The 14,627-nt window shown below is 35.6% G+C and overlaps 1 protein-coding gene across 1 annotated transcript in view; it reads left to right on the top strand.

Moving 5' to 3' along the window:
* The first annotated feature begins 2,200 nt into the window (after nt 1-2,200).
* Nucleotides 2,201-14,627, top strand: part of LOC123555133 (uncharacterized) — a 55,607-nt gene continuing 43,180 nt past the window's right edge. The window contains exons 1-5 of the mRNA XM_053548916.1: nt 2,201-2,383; nt 5,419-5,636; nt 6,362-6,456; nt 11,600-12,023; nt 14,501-14,505. Of these exons, the coding sequence (XP_053404891.1) occupies nt 5,429-5,636; nt 6,362-6,456; nt 11,600-12,023; nt 14,501-14,505 (732 nt within the window). The 5' untranslated portion in view covers nt 2,201-2,383; nt 5,419-5,428. The remainder of the gene's footprint in view (nt 2,384-5,418; nt 5,637-6,361; nt 6,457-11,599; nt 12,024-14,500; nt 14,506-14,627) is intronic.

Genomic DNA, 14,627 nt, shown 5'->3' with positions numbered 1-14,627 from the left:
ATGGTACGATGTTTTGGACTGTGGAATTAAGTAGTTTAAATTTCGTGTCTGTGTGAGATGATGATGGTCCACTGCCACTAATTCACTTCTTATCTTATAGAAAATAACCAGGGTGGAGTGATTTCTTCTTTGTTCTAGGGTCTTCCAAATTAGTTCTGATAACATATCTGAGACGCTACTGGTATACTGGTAGTCATTAAAAACATACCGGGCTGCAGATCTTTGTACCCTTTCTACTTTATAAGTGAGATATTTTTGCCAGGGGTGCCAGACCGTGGAACAGTACTCGACCTGAGGGGCGCACATAGGTTTTGTAGGCCATTTCTTTAACCTGTCTGTTGGTAGTCTTTACATTCTTTTTGATGAAGCGAAGGGTATAACTGGCCTTGGATGTTATGTTATTTATGTGATTTGACCAGGTCAAGTTATTATTTAGGGTAACACCAAGATATTTTGCATGGTTAGTGGACTGTTGTAGGGTGTAAGGATATATAACAGGATTTCTTTTACGATATATTCTTAGAACTTCACATTTATCGGGATTAAATTCCATTGACCATTCTTTTTCTCATTTTTCTAAACAGTAGAGGTCTTGCTGTAATTTTTCTGCAGAGTATTTAGATTTGATGGTAAGGTAGACAATGGTGTCATCAGCAAAGAGCCCAGTAATCATTTGACGTCGGTTAGACGTCGTATCGACGTCGGACCCCGACGTCGGTTTAACGTTGGATTTTGGTTGGATTTGCAAACCGTTTAGACGTCGGATCCCGACGCTGGCTTGACGTCGCAATCCGACCATTTTCCAACCAAAATCTAACCACTTTCCAACCAAAATCTGACCAAATTTTCAACATAATTTGCAATCAAACAAGTAATCAACACATGTATTTAATCATCTTTATTTCACATTATAGCGACATAAGCCTAATATTATAAATCCACAAACGTAATCTTTCAAGTTTTGTCACGTTTGCATGATTCTTCAACTCCACTAAATTTTCCACCTGAAATGCATAAAATTTGACAGTTTCATCATTTCATAAAAATTGAAAACTTATACAAGTATACTAGTGCTATTACTAAAGAACATAATTGCTATAGGTGCAAAATAAACATTTTATATTTTAAATTCTAAAAAAATCTCTATAACCTCGTAAACTGTAATGAAGTTCTTTTGTTAAACGCAATTAATTGCTTTTTAAAGTAATAAACATAATACATCAATCTTTGAAAGAATACGTAACATTGAAATGAATAGCTATTAAAATAAGTATAATTTTCAAAATTCTGCTACTCACGTTACGGGATCCCTGTCAATAGCATTACCTCAGTTTTATCAGCATTGAGCTTCAGCATGTTGGAATTCATCCACGAGACAATTTCAGCCAGACAGCTCTCAATGCGGCGCAAAGCTTCACTTCTGGCCACAGCCTCTATCGGTTTAAAAGATAGGAATAATTGAGAGTCATCAGCGTAGAAATGATGAAGAAGTCCATGACGTCTGCATATGGCACCCACGGGTTCAGTGTACATGATATAGTTCTTTGGACCGAGCACTGATCCCTGGGGCACACTGTATTTTAATCAACGTAGGCAGTTTGATAGCGGTCACTACGATATGATGACATCCATGCAAGTACTTTGTCTGTGACTCCAAAATGATGTTCGAGCCGGTGTAACAGTGTTTGGTGATCAATCGTGTCGAAAGCCGCAGAAAGATCGAGTAGCACGAGGACTGTTACAGAATTTTGATCGAGAGATGTGAGGATGTCATTCTGTACCTTTATCAACGCCGACTCAGTTGAATGAAACTTTCTGTAAACAGACTGCAGTCCCTCATGTAGCTCATTTTCACTCAAGTGCCGCTCAAGACGCGCATCTACTACCTTTTCTAAGATTTTTGAAATGAAAGGGAGGTTAGATACAGGCCTGTAGTTTTTGAGAATGTTTGGTTCAAGACCTGGTTTCTTAAGCAGGGGTCTTATCCTAGCACTTTTAAACTATTTTGGTACATAACTTAATTCCATTGATGTATTTATGATGTTTGTTATCAGCGGCAAGAGCTCATCGAGACATTTCTTCAGAAGCCATGTTTATAACTAAAAATATGTAAAAAGACTTTCTATCCAACCTAAATCCAACGTCTCCTATACGTCAAAGTCTGACGTCTATTAGACGTCGTGGTTATGACGTTGGTTAGACGTTGGATTCAGGTCGCCGACGTCGCGACCAAATTCCAACGTCTAACCAACGTCGGTACGACGTCAGGTGTTTACTGCATGGAGACGGGCTCGACTTTTGATACTATTGGGCAAGTCATTTATGTAGGCGAGAAATAGGCAGGGGCCAAGGACTGAGCCTTGGGGGACCCCTGATAGGACAGGTAACCTTTCAGAGACTTTACCCTCAACAAGGACTTGCTGAGATCTGTTCCTGAGAAATGACTTAACCCATGCGCACACCCTATTACCTGATGTCCACCACGCCGAGGGATGCGGCTGCCACAGAGGTCAGAAATCAATAACGGTGAGTAGTGGTGTTAGTTTTTTGAGCTGATTTTTTTCATTTCGACTTTCCATGAAAATGTTCTGGTGCAAGCATACGTGTAAATGCCTTAACATATTATATAATTAATCCTGGTCGCCAACTTTGCGAAATAAAGAAGTATTCAGCTGTTTAAATTGGACGTTTATTAAAATTGATGCGAAAATCATATTCAACGGCCCAATTCGAAGTGTTTACAAAATATTTTGATCGGGTTTACCTCACACGTCAAACGATCAATCATCTGGGGATAATTCTGGCAAGTTTCAAGTCTGTCCGTACGTCTACAGCGACGTTATGACCCTCCAACGCGACCCGGGTATAGCCACGTATGATAAACTTTACCGCAGAGGGCATTTTTAAATGATGCCCATCCCACCGAGGAGTCAAAATATAGGATACCGTTTACGGCAGAGGGGAATTTGGTGTACAAACGTCTATTTTGGCTGTTTGTTTTGCTTTTGAGACCTGGGAGGTCATGGAATTATTTGCAGTATGCATTGTTTATACTTGTGTTTAATAATGGGCGATTTTCAATGGCGAACACCGCTGAAACACGGTGGTAATCAGTCTAGATTGAACTTCATTCTATCTCCGACGTTGTTAACACTTCGAATTGGGCCGTTGAATATATGATTTTCGTCCAATTTAAATAGCTGAATACTTCTTTATTTCGCAAAGTTGGCGACCAGGATTAATCATATAATATGTTTAGGCATTTACACATATGCCTGCACCAGAATATCTTCATGGAAAGTCGAAATGAAAAAAATACAGCTCAAAAAAACTAACACCACTATTCACCGTTATTGATTTCCTACCTCTGTGGCAGCCGCATCCCTCGGCGTGGTGGACATCAGGTAATAGGGTGTGCTGTAGGCCTATTATCGATACCTAGGTATTTGAGTTTGTGAATTAATTTATGATGATCTACTTTGTCGAAGGCTTTACTAAAATCCATAATAATTACATCAGTTTGTTGACCTTTTTCCAGATTATCTGCTATTTCTTGGGTAAAACCTATGAGTTGGGTCTCACAACTATGTTTTGACCTGAAACCATGTTGTTGTGGGCTAAGGACGTTGTTCTTGTTGAAGTATTTTCTATAATATAGCGGAATATAAGTCTCTGAAAGTCTGATATGCTAGAAAATGTTGAAAAAAAAAAGTGATTAAGTTTGTGGATTTAATATGACTATTAAAGAACAGACGGATTTAGAGTTGTTCAGCAGTTACTGAAATTGAGGGAGGTAAATGCACGTGAGCAAACGCTAATCTTACATTGAGTTGCCTCCCATGTTGCATAGCAATAGAATGCCACTTACCACGTGATTCTACCGGAAGTGTACAAATGTAAACAGTTGGGAATGGATTTCTAGATTTTTATTATTTTAGGAGGTAATTTGTTGGGAGAATTTAATGATTATTCACATAATTGCATCAAAATTCACAGGCCGTCTTGTGTAAATTTCAATAAATGACATTGCCTTACCTCACCTGGTAAAATTGGTAAATGTCACGGGTGCCTGACTAAAGTTAATTTTAGGAATAGGATACAAGATTCTATATTTTATAATGGATGACACCACTGGTAAAACGAGATCTCATTCAGTTCCCATGTGATGTTTGCTCTAAACTATATGCCTTTCAATTTGCCGATCTATTTATTTTTATAGCTCTTTGGATAGCCTTACTCATTGGCTTATCCGGATGACTTATTTTATGATCTGATATTTTATAGCGAGCTCGAAGAGCAGGCCCGAAGGGCCTGCTCGAGAATCGAGCTTTACGGTAACGCAAGTATACTTTCACACTTGGTGATGGATTTGAAAAGTTTCGTCGGAAGTTTTAAAAAAGCGCACCCTAGCGGACTGGTGCTCACAGGAAGTACTTCTTTCCGGAGTGAATACAGAACTTCATTCAATTGCTAAAAATTACTCATCACTTAACAATAATGAAAAAATGATTTCCAGTTGTTTGAAAAAAATATTGTTTTCATTTAAAAGATCAAGCATCGGCCAGAAAATGGAAAAAATGTCATAATAAGCCAAAAGAAACGGGAACGCGGTAATGACGTCACCGTGACACCGGCTTCCCATAAATTTTGCAACGTATGATATTCACTGTTATAGGTATGGTGACACTAAATGTAGACTTTTTCAGTGAATAGGTTCTCCTGAGTTTTTGTGACTAGTGAATAGTTTCTTTGTGACAAATAAATGATGCATAATATTTTTAGATAAATCCGATTTCTTTGAGCTCGCTTTGAGGCTTTGCCTTATTTCATATTAGTTGTCATTCCTCTAAGCCTTACTGTTATCTGCATTTTACTGTTATGAAAGACATTAAAAAATCCAAAAAAGTCCTAAAATACTGCTCTGAATTACTTGGTTCAATAAATCAAGGATTAATATTTTTGTAGAAACTTCGAATGGGTTAAATTGAGACTTAAATCTTCAAAAATATGATGTGAACAGGTGCCTGGAGATATCTACTCCAACAGCGGTTCAATACACAGCAGACTACCGATGAAGTAAAACACAAAATATCTCAGTTACCTCCTGTGAGTGTGGCTCTCAGTTACCTCCTGTGAGTGTGGCTCTCAGTTACCTCCTGTGAGTGTGGCTCTCAGTTACCTCCTATGATGCTCTGTCGAATCACAGACTGAGAAATTGAAAATGGCTCATTGAATTAGACTACCAGCAATCTAGACAGCCTATAATGGGTTGCTAAGAGATAGGGTGACTCAGACCTCTAGTCTCTGGGTGTAGAGGTCTGGTTATCAGACCCCTAGCCACTGCCAAACAAATATGGGCTGGCTAGGCTAGAAATGTTAATTATAAAGTAGGATTTTAGTAATTTTTATTTATTTCAGTTTAGACAGTATGAGCCATACGAGTAATTTCCCTCGACTTCAGAGTGCAATATTTGAACCTCTGTCCGGAGATGGAGAGGTGGAAGTAAGCTACAAAAGCGGTGCAAGTTTTAAGGGTCAAGTTCAAGGACACAAGAAAATAGGGCGAGGTATTTTTACATGGCCAAATGGAGCAAGATATGAAGGAGAATTTTTGGATAATAATCGCGAAGGATCAGGTAAAATTCGATTTTAACCCTTATCCTGCTAAATTTCTATAATAAACTTTTCCCTCTTTCAATTTGGACAGTACCATTAACTGTTAAAAGAGGTGCATACCTAAAAGATAATGAATGACAAACAGTGCAGATCTTGATCAGACTGCACAGATGTGCTGATCATGATCTACACTGACTGTAAAGGCAGAATCAATCCTGTCCAGCATGATAAGGGTTAAGCCAATGACTGTTCAAATTTTTCAAATAGTAGAGTTGTTGTTATTACACTGAGCTTCTCGTGCCTGTTTTAGTTTTTCAGATATACCTTCAACACTGCTGCTTGGACCACTTTTCAGATATACATTTTGCTGCTTGAAATCAGTTGAATTAAAGAAAATTTTTAAAAATCCAAGCATTTATAATTGCAACTATAGTATTAAAGAAATACAAATTCTTTTATTTTCATAGAGTACACAGTGACACAGCCTTGGTTCTTGTTTCTTTAAGAGACAGAAGATACTGCCTTTCAGGAGTTATTACATCAGAGATTGCCCATGCCTTGATGTTTAAAGACTTTGCTCCTTGACATACTTGAAAAAAAAAAAATGACATTATGCACTTTTACGTAATGATACTAGTTTTGTAATAAACTACAAATATTCAGTTTCTGATGATGACAACAATGTTCTCACATGCAAACAATTATTTAAATGGAAATACATGATATATAATATTTTTCTATACAGGTAAGCAGTTATGGCCAGACGGTAGTAAATATGAAGGTCAGTTCCACAATGACCTACGACACGGACAGGGGGAACATATGTGGGCCAACAAAGAGGTAAAATATCACGCATGATTCCTGTTGTATAATTCCGTCAATAGTTTGGTGCTATTCAATAAACTTACTTGTGTATATTATTACATGACTCCATAAATTATATAGATAAGAGATCTGTAGCTTGTGCTATTGACCAATTTTTATAGTCAACCCTGACCCTCCTAAATTTCTATAATGAAGTTATCCATCTTTCAATTTGGACATTACCATTAACTGTTAAAAGGGATGCTTACTAAAAACATACAGACTGAATGGCAAACAGCGCAGATCTTGATCAGACCGCATGGATATGCTGGCTGATTATGATCTACACTGGTAACAAAAGCAGAATCAATCGTGACCAGCATGATAAGGGTTAAACCACTAAATTTTTGCTGAACTTAAGTCAAAATTTGAAGATTAAGTCCTGATGTCATATTATTGATGTCATGTAATAAAACACTTATACGGATAGTTGCATAGTCCTGACATAATGTCAGTTATTACATAATCATTTATATACTCCTTTAAGTTTGGAACCCGAAACATCAATATTTTTCCATATTGATGTTTAAATTTCATGTTGGGTGAGTGACATCATTTGTGACATCAGTTTGTGTAGGTCGTTTTGTTTAAAAGTTCTTTAATGACGATATTTTCAATTTTTCTCGGGCTTTAAATCAAATTTATATAATTTATGTAATGTGTATTAATAAAAGATAATTATATTTGCATCGAGAAATGTGCACTTGTTCTTTCACAGAATAATACTGCGCACTTAAATTTGCACAATATTTCTGTTGTAGAATTCATGTATATTTCTCAATACAAATCTAATAAGCTATATATAGATAAAAGCCTGGACCCAGCATATGGAATTTTGCAGACAATGTAGGGATAACACATGTTTTTTCAACATATCCTGAGCGATTCTGCAGATGTTATAATGTTTGTTCATTGAAATAAGTTTAATGAAGGCCATAATTAAATCAATAAAAACTTGTGGTAATTAAGGTAATAGTTACAGTTAAGATTAGTAATCACAACTGTTTGGAAAGTTTATCTAAAGATGTACTTCGTAATATAAAATATTAACAGCATATTCAAAATATGGCAGATATAGTTGGAACTGATGTGTCTGACCGTCTTTATGTAATTTGTTCCTCTAAGGTGTAAACACTGTGTTTTTTAAAAAACCATCCGTAATTTTATCCATTTTATAAAATAAATAATAGACTTTATTATATACATCAATACTTTGTTCATAACTCACTAAATATTTGGGAAAAATTAAAGAAAGGTTTTGGTATCTTTTTTAAATTTGGAATTTTGTGCACTGATGATAATTATGTCCTTGATGTCACAACTTTTATGTCTTTGGTATATGAATAGTTAAGTAACACCATCGACTGTTATACCATAGCGTACATATAAACTTTTGTGATTCTAATCGTTTTTTTTATTATGTATGGCCTCATTCCCCTGCCTTAACAAGCCTCCATGCTTATGAGAATAACTCAGTGTCTACAAGTTTAGTGGCTGTGATAAAAGACCTCAGTTTTCAAAGTTTCTGAACCTCTCTGCTGAAGCAGTCATTCTTATTTTCTTCAAGAGCTCAAAATTAATGTAATATTTCACTTTAGGTATTTTTCCTACCTGTAAAAACAAGGTATATTCAATTTGTTTTCTATAATTTGCTGTATTTTTACTTTCTTGTGCTTTCAACTCTGACGAGATTTTGTGTTGTAATGTTATAATACCATATATATTGTATGGTATATCGAAATAGGACATGTACAGTTACAAAATGTAACAACTTATTGTAAATTATTGGCAAGCCCAACTAAAATGCCTATTGTAAATACAGTTTTTTTCCCCTTTCTTTATAAAAGTCAATATTTAAATAACCTGTTTTCATAGGAAATGAATTGCGTATTGCAATCAAACTGCCTTATTGTCAAAATATTTACTGCCTCCTTTGCATCAAGCTAAAACTTTTCCATGTTGAATACAATATATTTGCTATGAGCTCTTGTAGTTTAAAAAAAAGTACACATAAAAAGTAAACTTGCATAACTTTCACTATCTAACTTACCTTAGGCATCATCTGTATATTAGCAATGACCCTGCTTGACTGTGATTCACCTTCTTTGTCCAGCATCTGGTAATTCCCTATAATGGACCCCTATATACATGAGCTTGTCTACCGTCCGTAGAAATATCCATCAGCAAAATGCACCATCTCAGTCACTAAATTTCTTAAGAGGTAATGTAACATGGTGTTACTTAAATTGTTTGACTGTACCGCTGTAAATCAAAGTCCCAGGTAGTTTTGTTGTTTACACATAGAAAATGGTGTGTCAAATAACGATTTAGTTTATTTGTTTGAGTAAATCTTTTGTTACTGAACATAATGTTCTCAAAAAAGCCATAAACATTTTTTGCATTTAATGGCTTTTAAGATTAAAGCTGTTTTTAAAACAATTTCCAAATCACATGAATCAACTCTAATTTAGGCTGTAAAAGGAGAGCAAGATATTTATAGTAACGGAGAAAGATTCCAAAGTCAGAAGAATTTACGTATACATCATATTTTTTGAAACGCAAACTGCTTCAATCAGTGGCGTGTGAATTGTGTGTGTTTTATATTCTACAAGTATAAGATATAAGAATGCAAGGCTTTGAAGTATAACAGTTAATACAAGAATCTATGCATTTTTATAAACAATACACTGTATGTACCTATTAAGCAAAATGAAATTTTAAAACAATGTTGATGCGCTGTATCGGTAACTTGGATATAAAGGTCACCTTCTCATCGGTGTACTTTTTCAGTCAGTCCTCCCCTTTTGATGACCATATAAACACTTGTTTAGCTGTTATATACATTTTTACTTTAAAAAAAAAAACAACAGTTTGGAGTCTATTGAAATCACAAATTTTTTGTGGACATTTTCGCAAATAGAAATCAAAAATTACATTACAGTTTAGACCTTCAATGAACCTTCTCACCTAATAGGTATATGATGTGGTGAAATAATGTTATTTATTTAGGTTCTTATGCTTGTTTTTGAGACATTTTTCAATAATTAGAGAGATCCGCACTTATCAAGCTGATTTGAGACTTTATTTGAAAATGCTAGTGTGGTGAAAAACTGCCCTGAACTTTGGTGCCAACAGGAAAGGAACATCCAGTCCCTGGAAAGATGTGATTGGGTTAAAATACAGGATTAAATTTATGTTAGGAATGGACAAGATTAATTAATGCTGCGTTTATAAATTGTCTCGGTACCCTATATTATCAAATAGAAATTAAACATTAACAGTATTTTTTTCCATTCAATAAGAAACTGCATATTGAAAAAAACTATGTCTTGTATTTCAGTTCTTATAAAGTGAAGTTTTTCCAAGATCGTTCGTCATGGGACCATGTGTGTATACTTGTCAGATGGTTCACATCTTTACTCTGGCACATTTTATATGGACAGGAAAGAGAGTTATGGAGTTTCTCTTTCCTGTTCCAGGGAAAGATTTGAGGTATTAATACTTTCCATTCGTAAATGATAATTATGTTTGAATTTTCTATAGTGTTGGACGGCCTAGATTAATTTCATTTGATACATTGCAATTGTGACCCTATACGTAACTGCAATGGACTATATAATTCCTGGCTAATTGTGTTTTTTTACCTAAAAATGTTACTCCACCTTCTGGAAATGTGACATTCTGTAAGCTTTTGCAAAAGCCTATATATATCCCATTTTGGTACCCTTCTTGTGTCCTCTGCATAATTCCGGGAGATTGTTTCAGTTTTTATTAATACTGTTGTTTTTCATGCGTCTGTGCAGGGTTTAATCCAAAAAGTATGAACGTGAAGGTCACGGGGTGATTACTTCACCCTGACGTACACCAGGTACGTCGGCTTGGTGGCCATGGGGGCAAAAGTTGGTAAAAATCTGTTTCGCAATTCTCCTGAAGCATTTGTGCTATAAAATCACACCAGAGCTTGATTAAACTCCAATGAGCCATCCAGTATCTAACCAAGATGGACTCCACAGAAAAGAAGCTTTTGAAAACCTTTGAAGGAACCTCCCTGAACAATTATTTTGCACCAATAGTCGTAAAACCTCGAAAAGTTAGCGGTATGAGTTTCAATACTTTACCTGAGGTTCCTTTTGATCCAGAAGCTTCTAAGATGTGAATAAGAATCATTTGATCAGAATTTTACCCACAGATGGATTGAATAAGTGAGACGTATGAGAAATCAAGTATGGAATAGGACCCCATCAATAGTAGCCATGCAAAAACATTTTGAAAAACATAAGTATGGGGTGAAAACATTGTCTTGCAAAATGATAAAGTCTCTAGCAGGAGATCGTGAGTTTAATTTAACGGAAAAGGGCCACTGAAACAGTTTGAAGAATCGGATTCAAGCAGCTACAGAGGGAAATGTAAATAAAGTTGAGGATCTGTTGAGTTCTGGGAAAGTGTCACCGGATGTTGCTGATAGCAACGGGCATTCAGCACTTATTTTGGGGCCATTATGTATGGTCTTTAGCATTTTTTCTCTTTTTTCTTCTTCTTCAGTCTTTTTTTATATAGAACAATATTTTAGGTTGCTGTTATTTGTGTAGCTGGGCTGCTTTGGCCAAGTGGCGTTAAGGTTGCTTCCCCTAACCTCCAGTAGGGTTGAACAACCTCACGTTGTGGAGTGGAATTCTTTTATGTGAAGAAGCTATCCAGCTTGCTTGAGAAAGGTCAAAAAGCAGGTGTCTTCCCATACCTGAACTAATGCATGCAGGGACACCTGGGATCTTCTCCTCCATTAAAAGCCGACAATTCCATTTCTGTACATTTATTTTTCTCAGTGTGATGTCAGAACCTAATAAAATGAGACAGAAACTATTTATTTTGTGTAAGTAAATTTAATTTAAAATGTGCAACTTACAATTTTTGTTTTATGGTGCCAAACCCATCCTTACATAGGTTCTCAGATGACTGGTCCGAATAGGGGGATTATAAGCAACCTGTAAATCACATTATTTTCTTGTTTAAGAGTCTCTTTATTAAGTCCCAAATAGAAATTATTTTCAATATAGAATAGTTTTCATTCTTCTGCTTGTAACAGTATTGCAGCAGTATGTATCTGTTTCTATTTCTGTAGGTGAACTGGCATATAGAAGTGATTAATTGTTTACTGAATCATGGTGCCGATGTTAATAAACTTTCTGACGAGGGATGTTCGGCTCTCTCTGCAGGCTGTATTTTCTTCTACCCTATCGAAAGTTTCCGCTTTAATATAGCTGAAAGATATTTAGAAGTGCCTAAAGACTTAAAAACAAAACAAAAGGAGGAAAAATCAAAATTGTCCCAACAAGAACAACAACAACAACAAACTCAGCAACATAACCAGTCTAGTCAGGGGCAGATAACTCCAAAAAGTATTCTTAGCAAAAAGCAGACGGGTAATCGTAAAGGATCAAATTTACAGAAAACTGACAGTCAGGGTAGTGAGACACAGACAGAACATTCTGGTCCACCTGGTTTGGAAAAAAGTATTACAAATATGCCGAACCTGCAAAACAACAGTAAGGATTGAAGAAATCAATATCCTCACGTTGCTGTATAACACAAGACTTGATGGCCGCCGTCGGAAGAGTTCGATTAAAATATGAGTTTTACAATATTACATATAGAAGTTTCAGACTCAGCTGTAGTGAGACGGCTGTGCCACATCGCTACGTATGAATGAGAAGTGTTGCGGGAGAACTGCAGCCACAAACCGGGCAATTTAATGAACCTGTGCGACATTGAGCAGTTTATCAAAAATAGGTAACTTACTTTTATCATGTTTTAACTAATTAAGAAATAATATATCCCCAACTGTGATTTGTCATAAACATGTTGATACATCATTGTTTGTGGTAGTTTATATGCGAAGAACTGATATCATATAGCATCTAAAACATAAACGATGATTTTATTCCGTGCAGATGACTGTTTGATACTATATTATTTTCCGCTTCGCTATTAACCGTTATCAAGATTATTAATGAACTTCTGACTGGATAGTCATCAAATATTTCCCTGATTCCTGTGTGCTTTCTTTTCTCGTGCCAGCATCTGTCAACGTTTAAACGTCAAAAAATGCTGTTGTATAAATAATTCACTTTTTCATTCACCAGCCTCTTTGTTTAAATAGGAACATGAAGGGATCTACTTAAGGTTTATAACAAGAATTGACTTTATTTTACACTGCTTAACATGTTTAACTTATAAATTATTACAAGAATTGGCTGTATTCTAGTAGTATACACAGCTGAGGTACACTCACATAACTATTTATTCACATATGTGTTTTTGGGCGTTTTTTGATTCTTCTCTCTTAAAGTACAAGAGTGAGCGCATAACTTATCAACATTTTGCAGGTCTCAAAGTTTGAAGCAGGAACATTTTGAATGTTGTCAATGTCATGAATTATTAATAGTTACAAAAATGTGGGCAAAAAGTGTTATTTTCATAGGAAATCTTCTGAGTTACATTTACACTCCACATCTCTGTGTTAACATTTACCCATATATATTTTTTTTTTCACTAAATGACTTTATGCATCTATGTTTCGTACACATCACACCTCTAAGGTCAATAATTTATCTTTTCTTAAATTACTTTGATTGACTCCTGAATTTTAAGAACACATTTGACATTTATATACTTGTCTATTATAAATAGGCATTCAAATCACACATCACACAAAATCAACCAATCAATTCGTCTTCTTTAAAAAGTCCCAAATGCAAATATAATAAATTACTGTCATTGCATTTATAACATAATCGCTCTTAGGTTTTATGGTACATGGAGTTATCTATCCTACAGCCCATTTTGATTCAAACTGCATTTTGCTTAATTACATATTACCAATAATATGCATTCTTTCAGCAACTTTAAATTGTTTAAAGGCAAAACTATTTGAAAGAGTGGATACTCATACCCAAAGAATCTCTTGAAAGATAACTTGAAACGTTTTAAATTTTGTGTTTGTTTAATCACTAAAAGAATTACAAAGGATTTCATTTTTTGCTCCGACTCCTTCAAAGCAAATGCAGAGGCTATTGGACTCACCCATGCGTCTGCATCCGCCTCACGTCCACGTCCCAAATTGTTAGTATTGTATTGCGCTAAGTCTGTGTATCTCAGTACCCACTTGTGATGGATTGAAACTTCACACATTATTTACTGTGATAACCGACGTCACATTGCCAGGTCCTTGAACTCTATTTTGCTTTTTTTACAAATTATGCCCCTTTTTTCGACTTAGAACCTTTTTGGTTAGGTTTTGTATGAAGCGTGGTATTTCATTCCCACAATGTGGAATGGATTGAAACTTAACACTTCACGGTCATCATCTGGACATCACTAAGCTGCAGTCCCCTTAACTCTACTTTGTTTTTTTTCCCAAAATTATGCCTCCTTTTTTGACTTAGAATTTTTTGGTTAAGGTTTTGTCTGTAAGTCTTGTATTTCATACCCTCAAATGGAATGTATTGAATTCCCACACATGTTCACTGCTCATCATCGACACTTCACAAGCAGGTTCCATTATTCTCTTGTTTTTTTAAAATTATGACCCTTTTTTCGACTTAGCAGTTTTAAGTTAAGTTTTGTATGTAAGCTGGTACTCAGTACCCCAATGGAACTGGATTGAAATCACATACTGGTTCACTGTCATGATCTACATGCAGTGACAGGTTCAGAATCTCCCCTATTTGCAATTTTACAAAAATTTGCCCCTTTTTTTCGAACTTAAACAGTTTTTGAGTTTTTGTATGTAAGCTGGTATCGATGTACCCACTAAATGGGAATGGATTGAACCTTCACCCCTTGTTCACTGTCATGAATTTGACATGTGATACCCATGTTACAATACGCTGACTTTTTGGCACTTAACAAAGTTTATTCCCCTGTTCTTTTCAACTTTTATTCCATTCAACGGACAAGGCTTGTTGAATAGCTGGGCCTTGCTGTCCTCTGACGCTTCTGTGTTTTTTTTGTTATTTTCCAGCGGAGGTATTTCTAACCTTAGACCCACGGGGCTGAACCTCTACATACTACCGGTATAATTATTATATATATATATGCATTATCATTATCTCACCCTTACTTAATATCTAACCTGCATATATATTCTA

Source organism: Mercenaria mercenaria, chromosome 7, assembly GCF_021730395.1.
Source record: "Mercenaria mercenaria strain notata chromosome 7, MADL_Memer_1, whole genome shotgun sequence".
Lineage (NCBI taxonomy): Eukaryota > Metazoa > Mollusca > Bivalvia > Venerida > Veneridae > Mercenaria > Mercenaria mercenaria.
The sequence above is the reverse complement of the archived record's forward strand: the minus strand, read 5'-3'. Positions and strand labels throughout refer to the sequence as shown.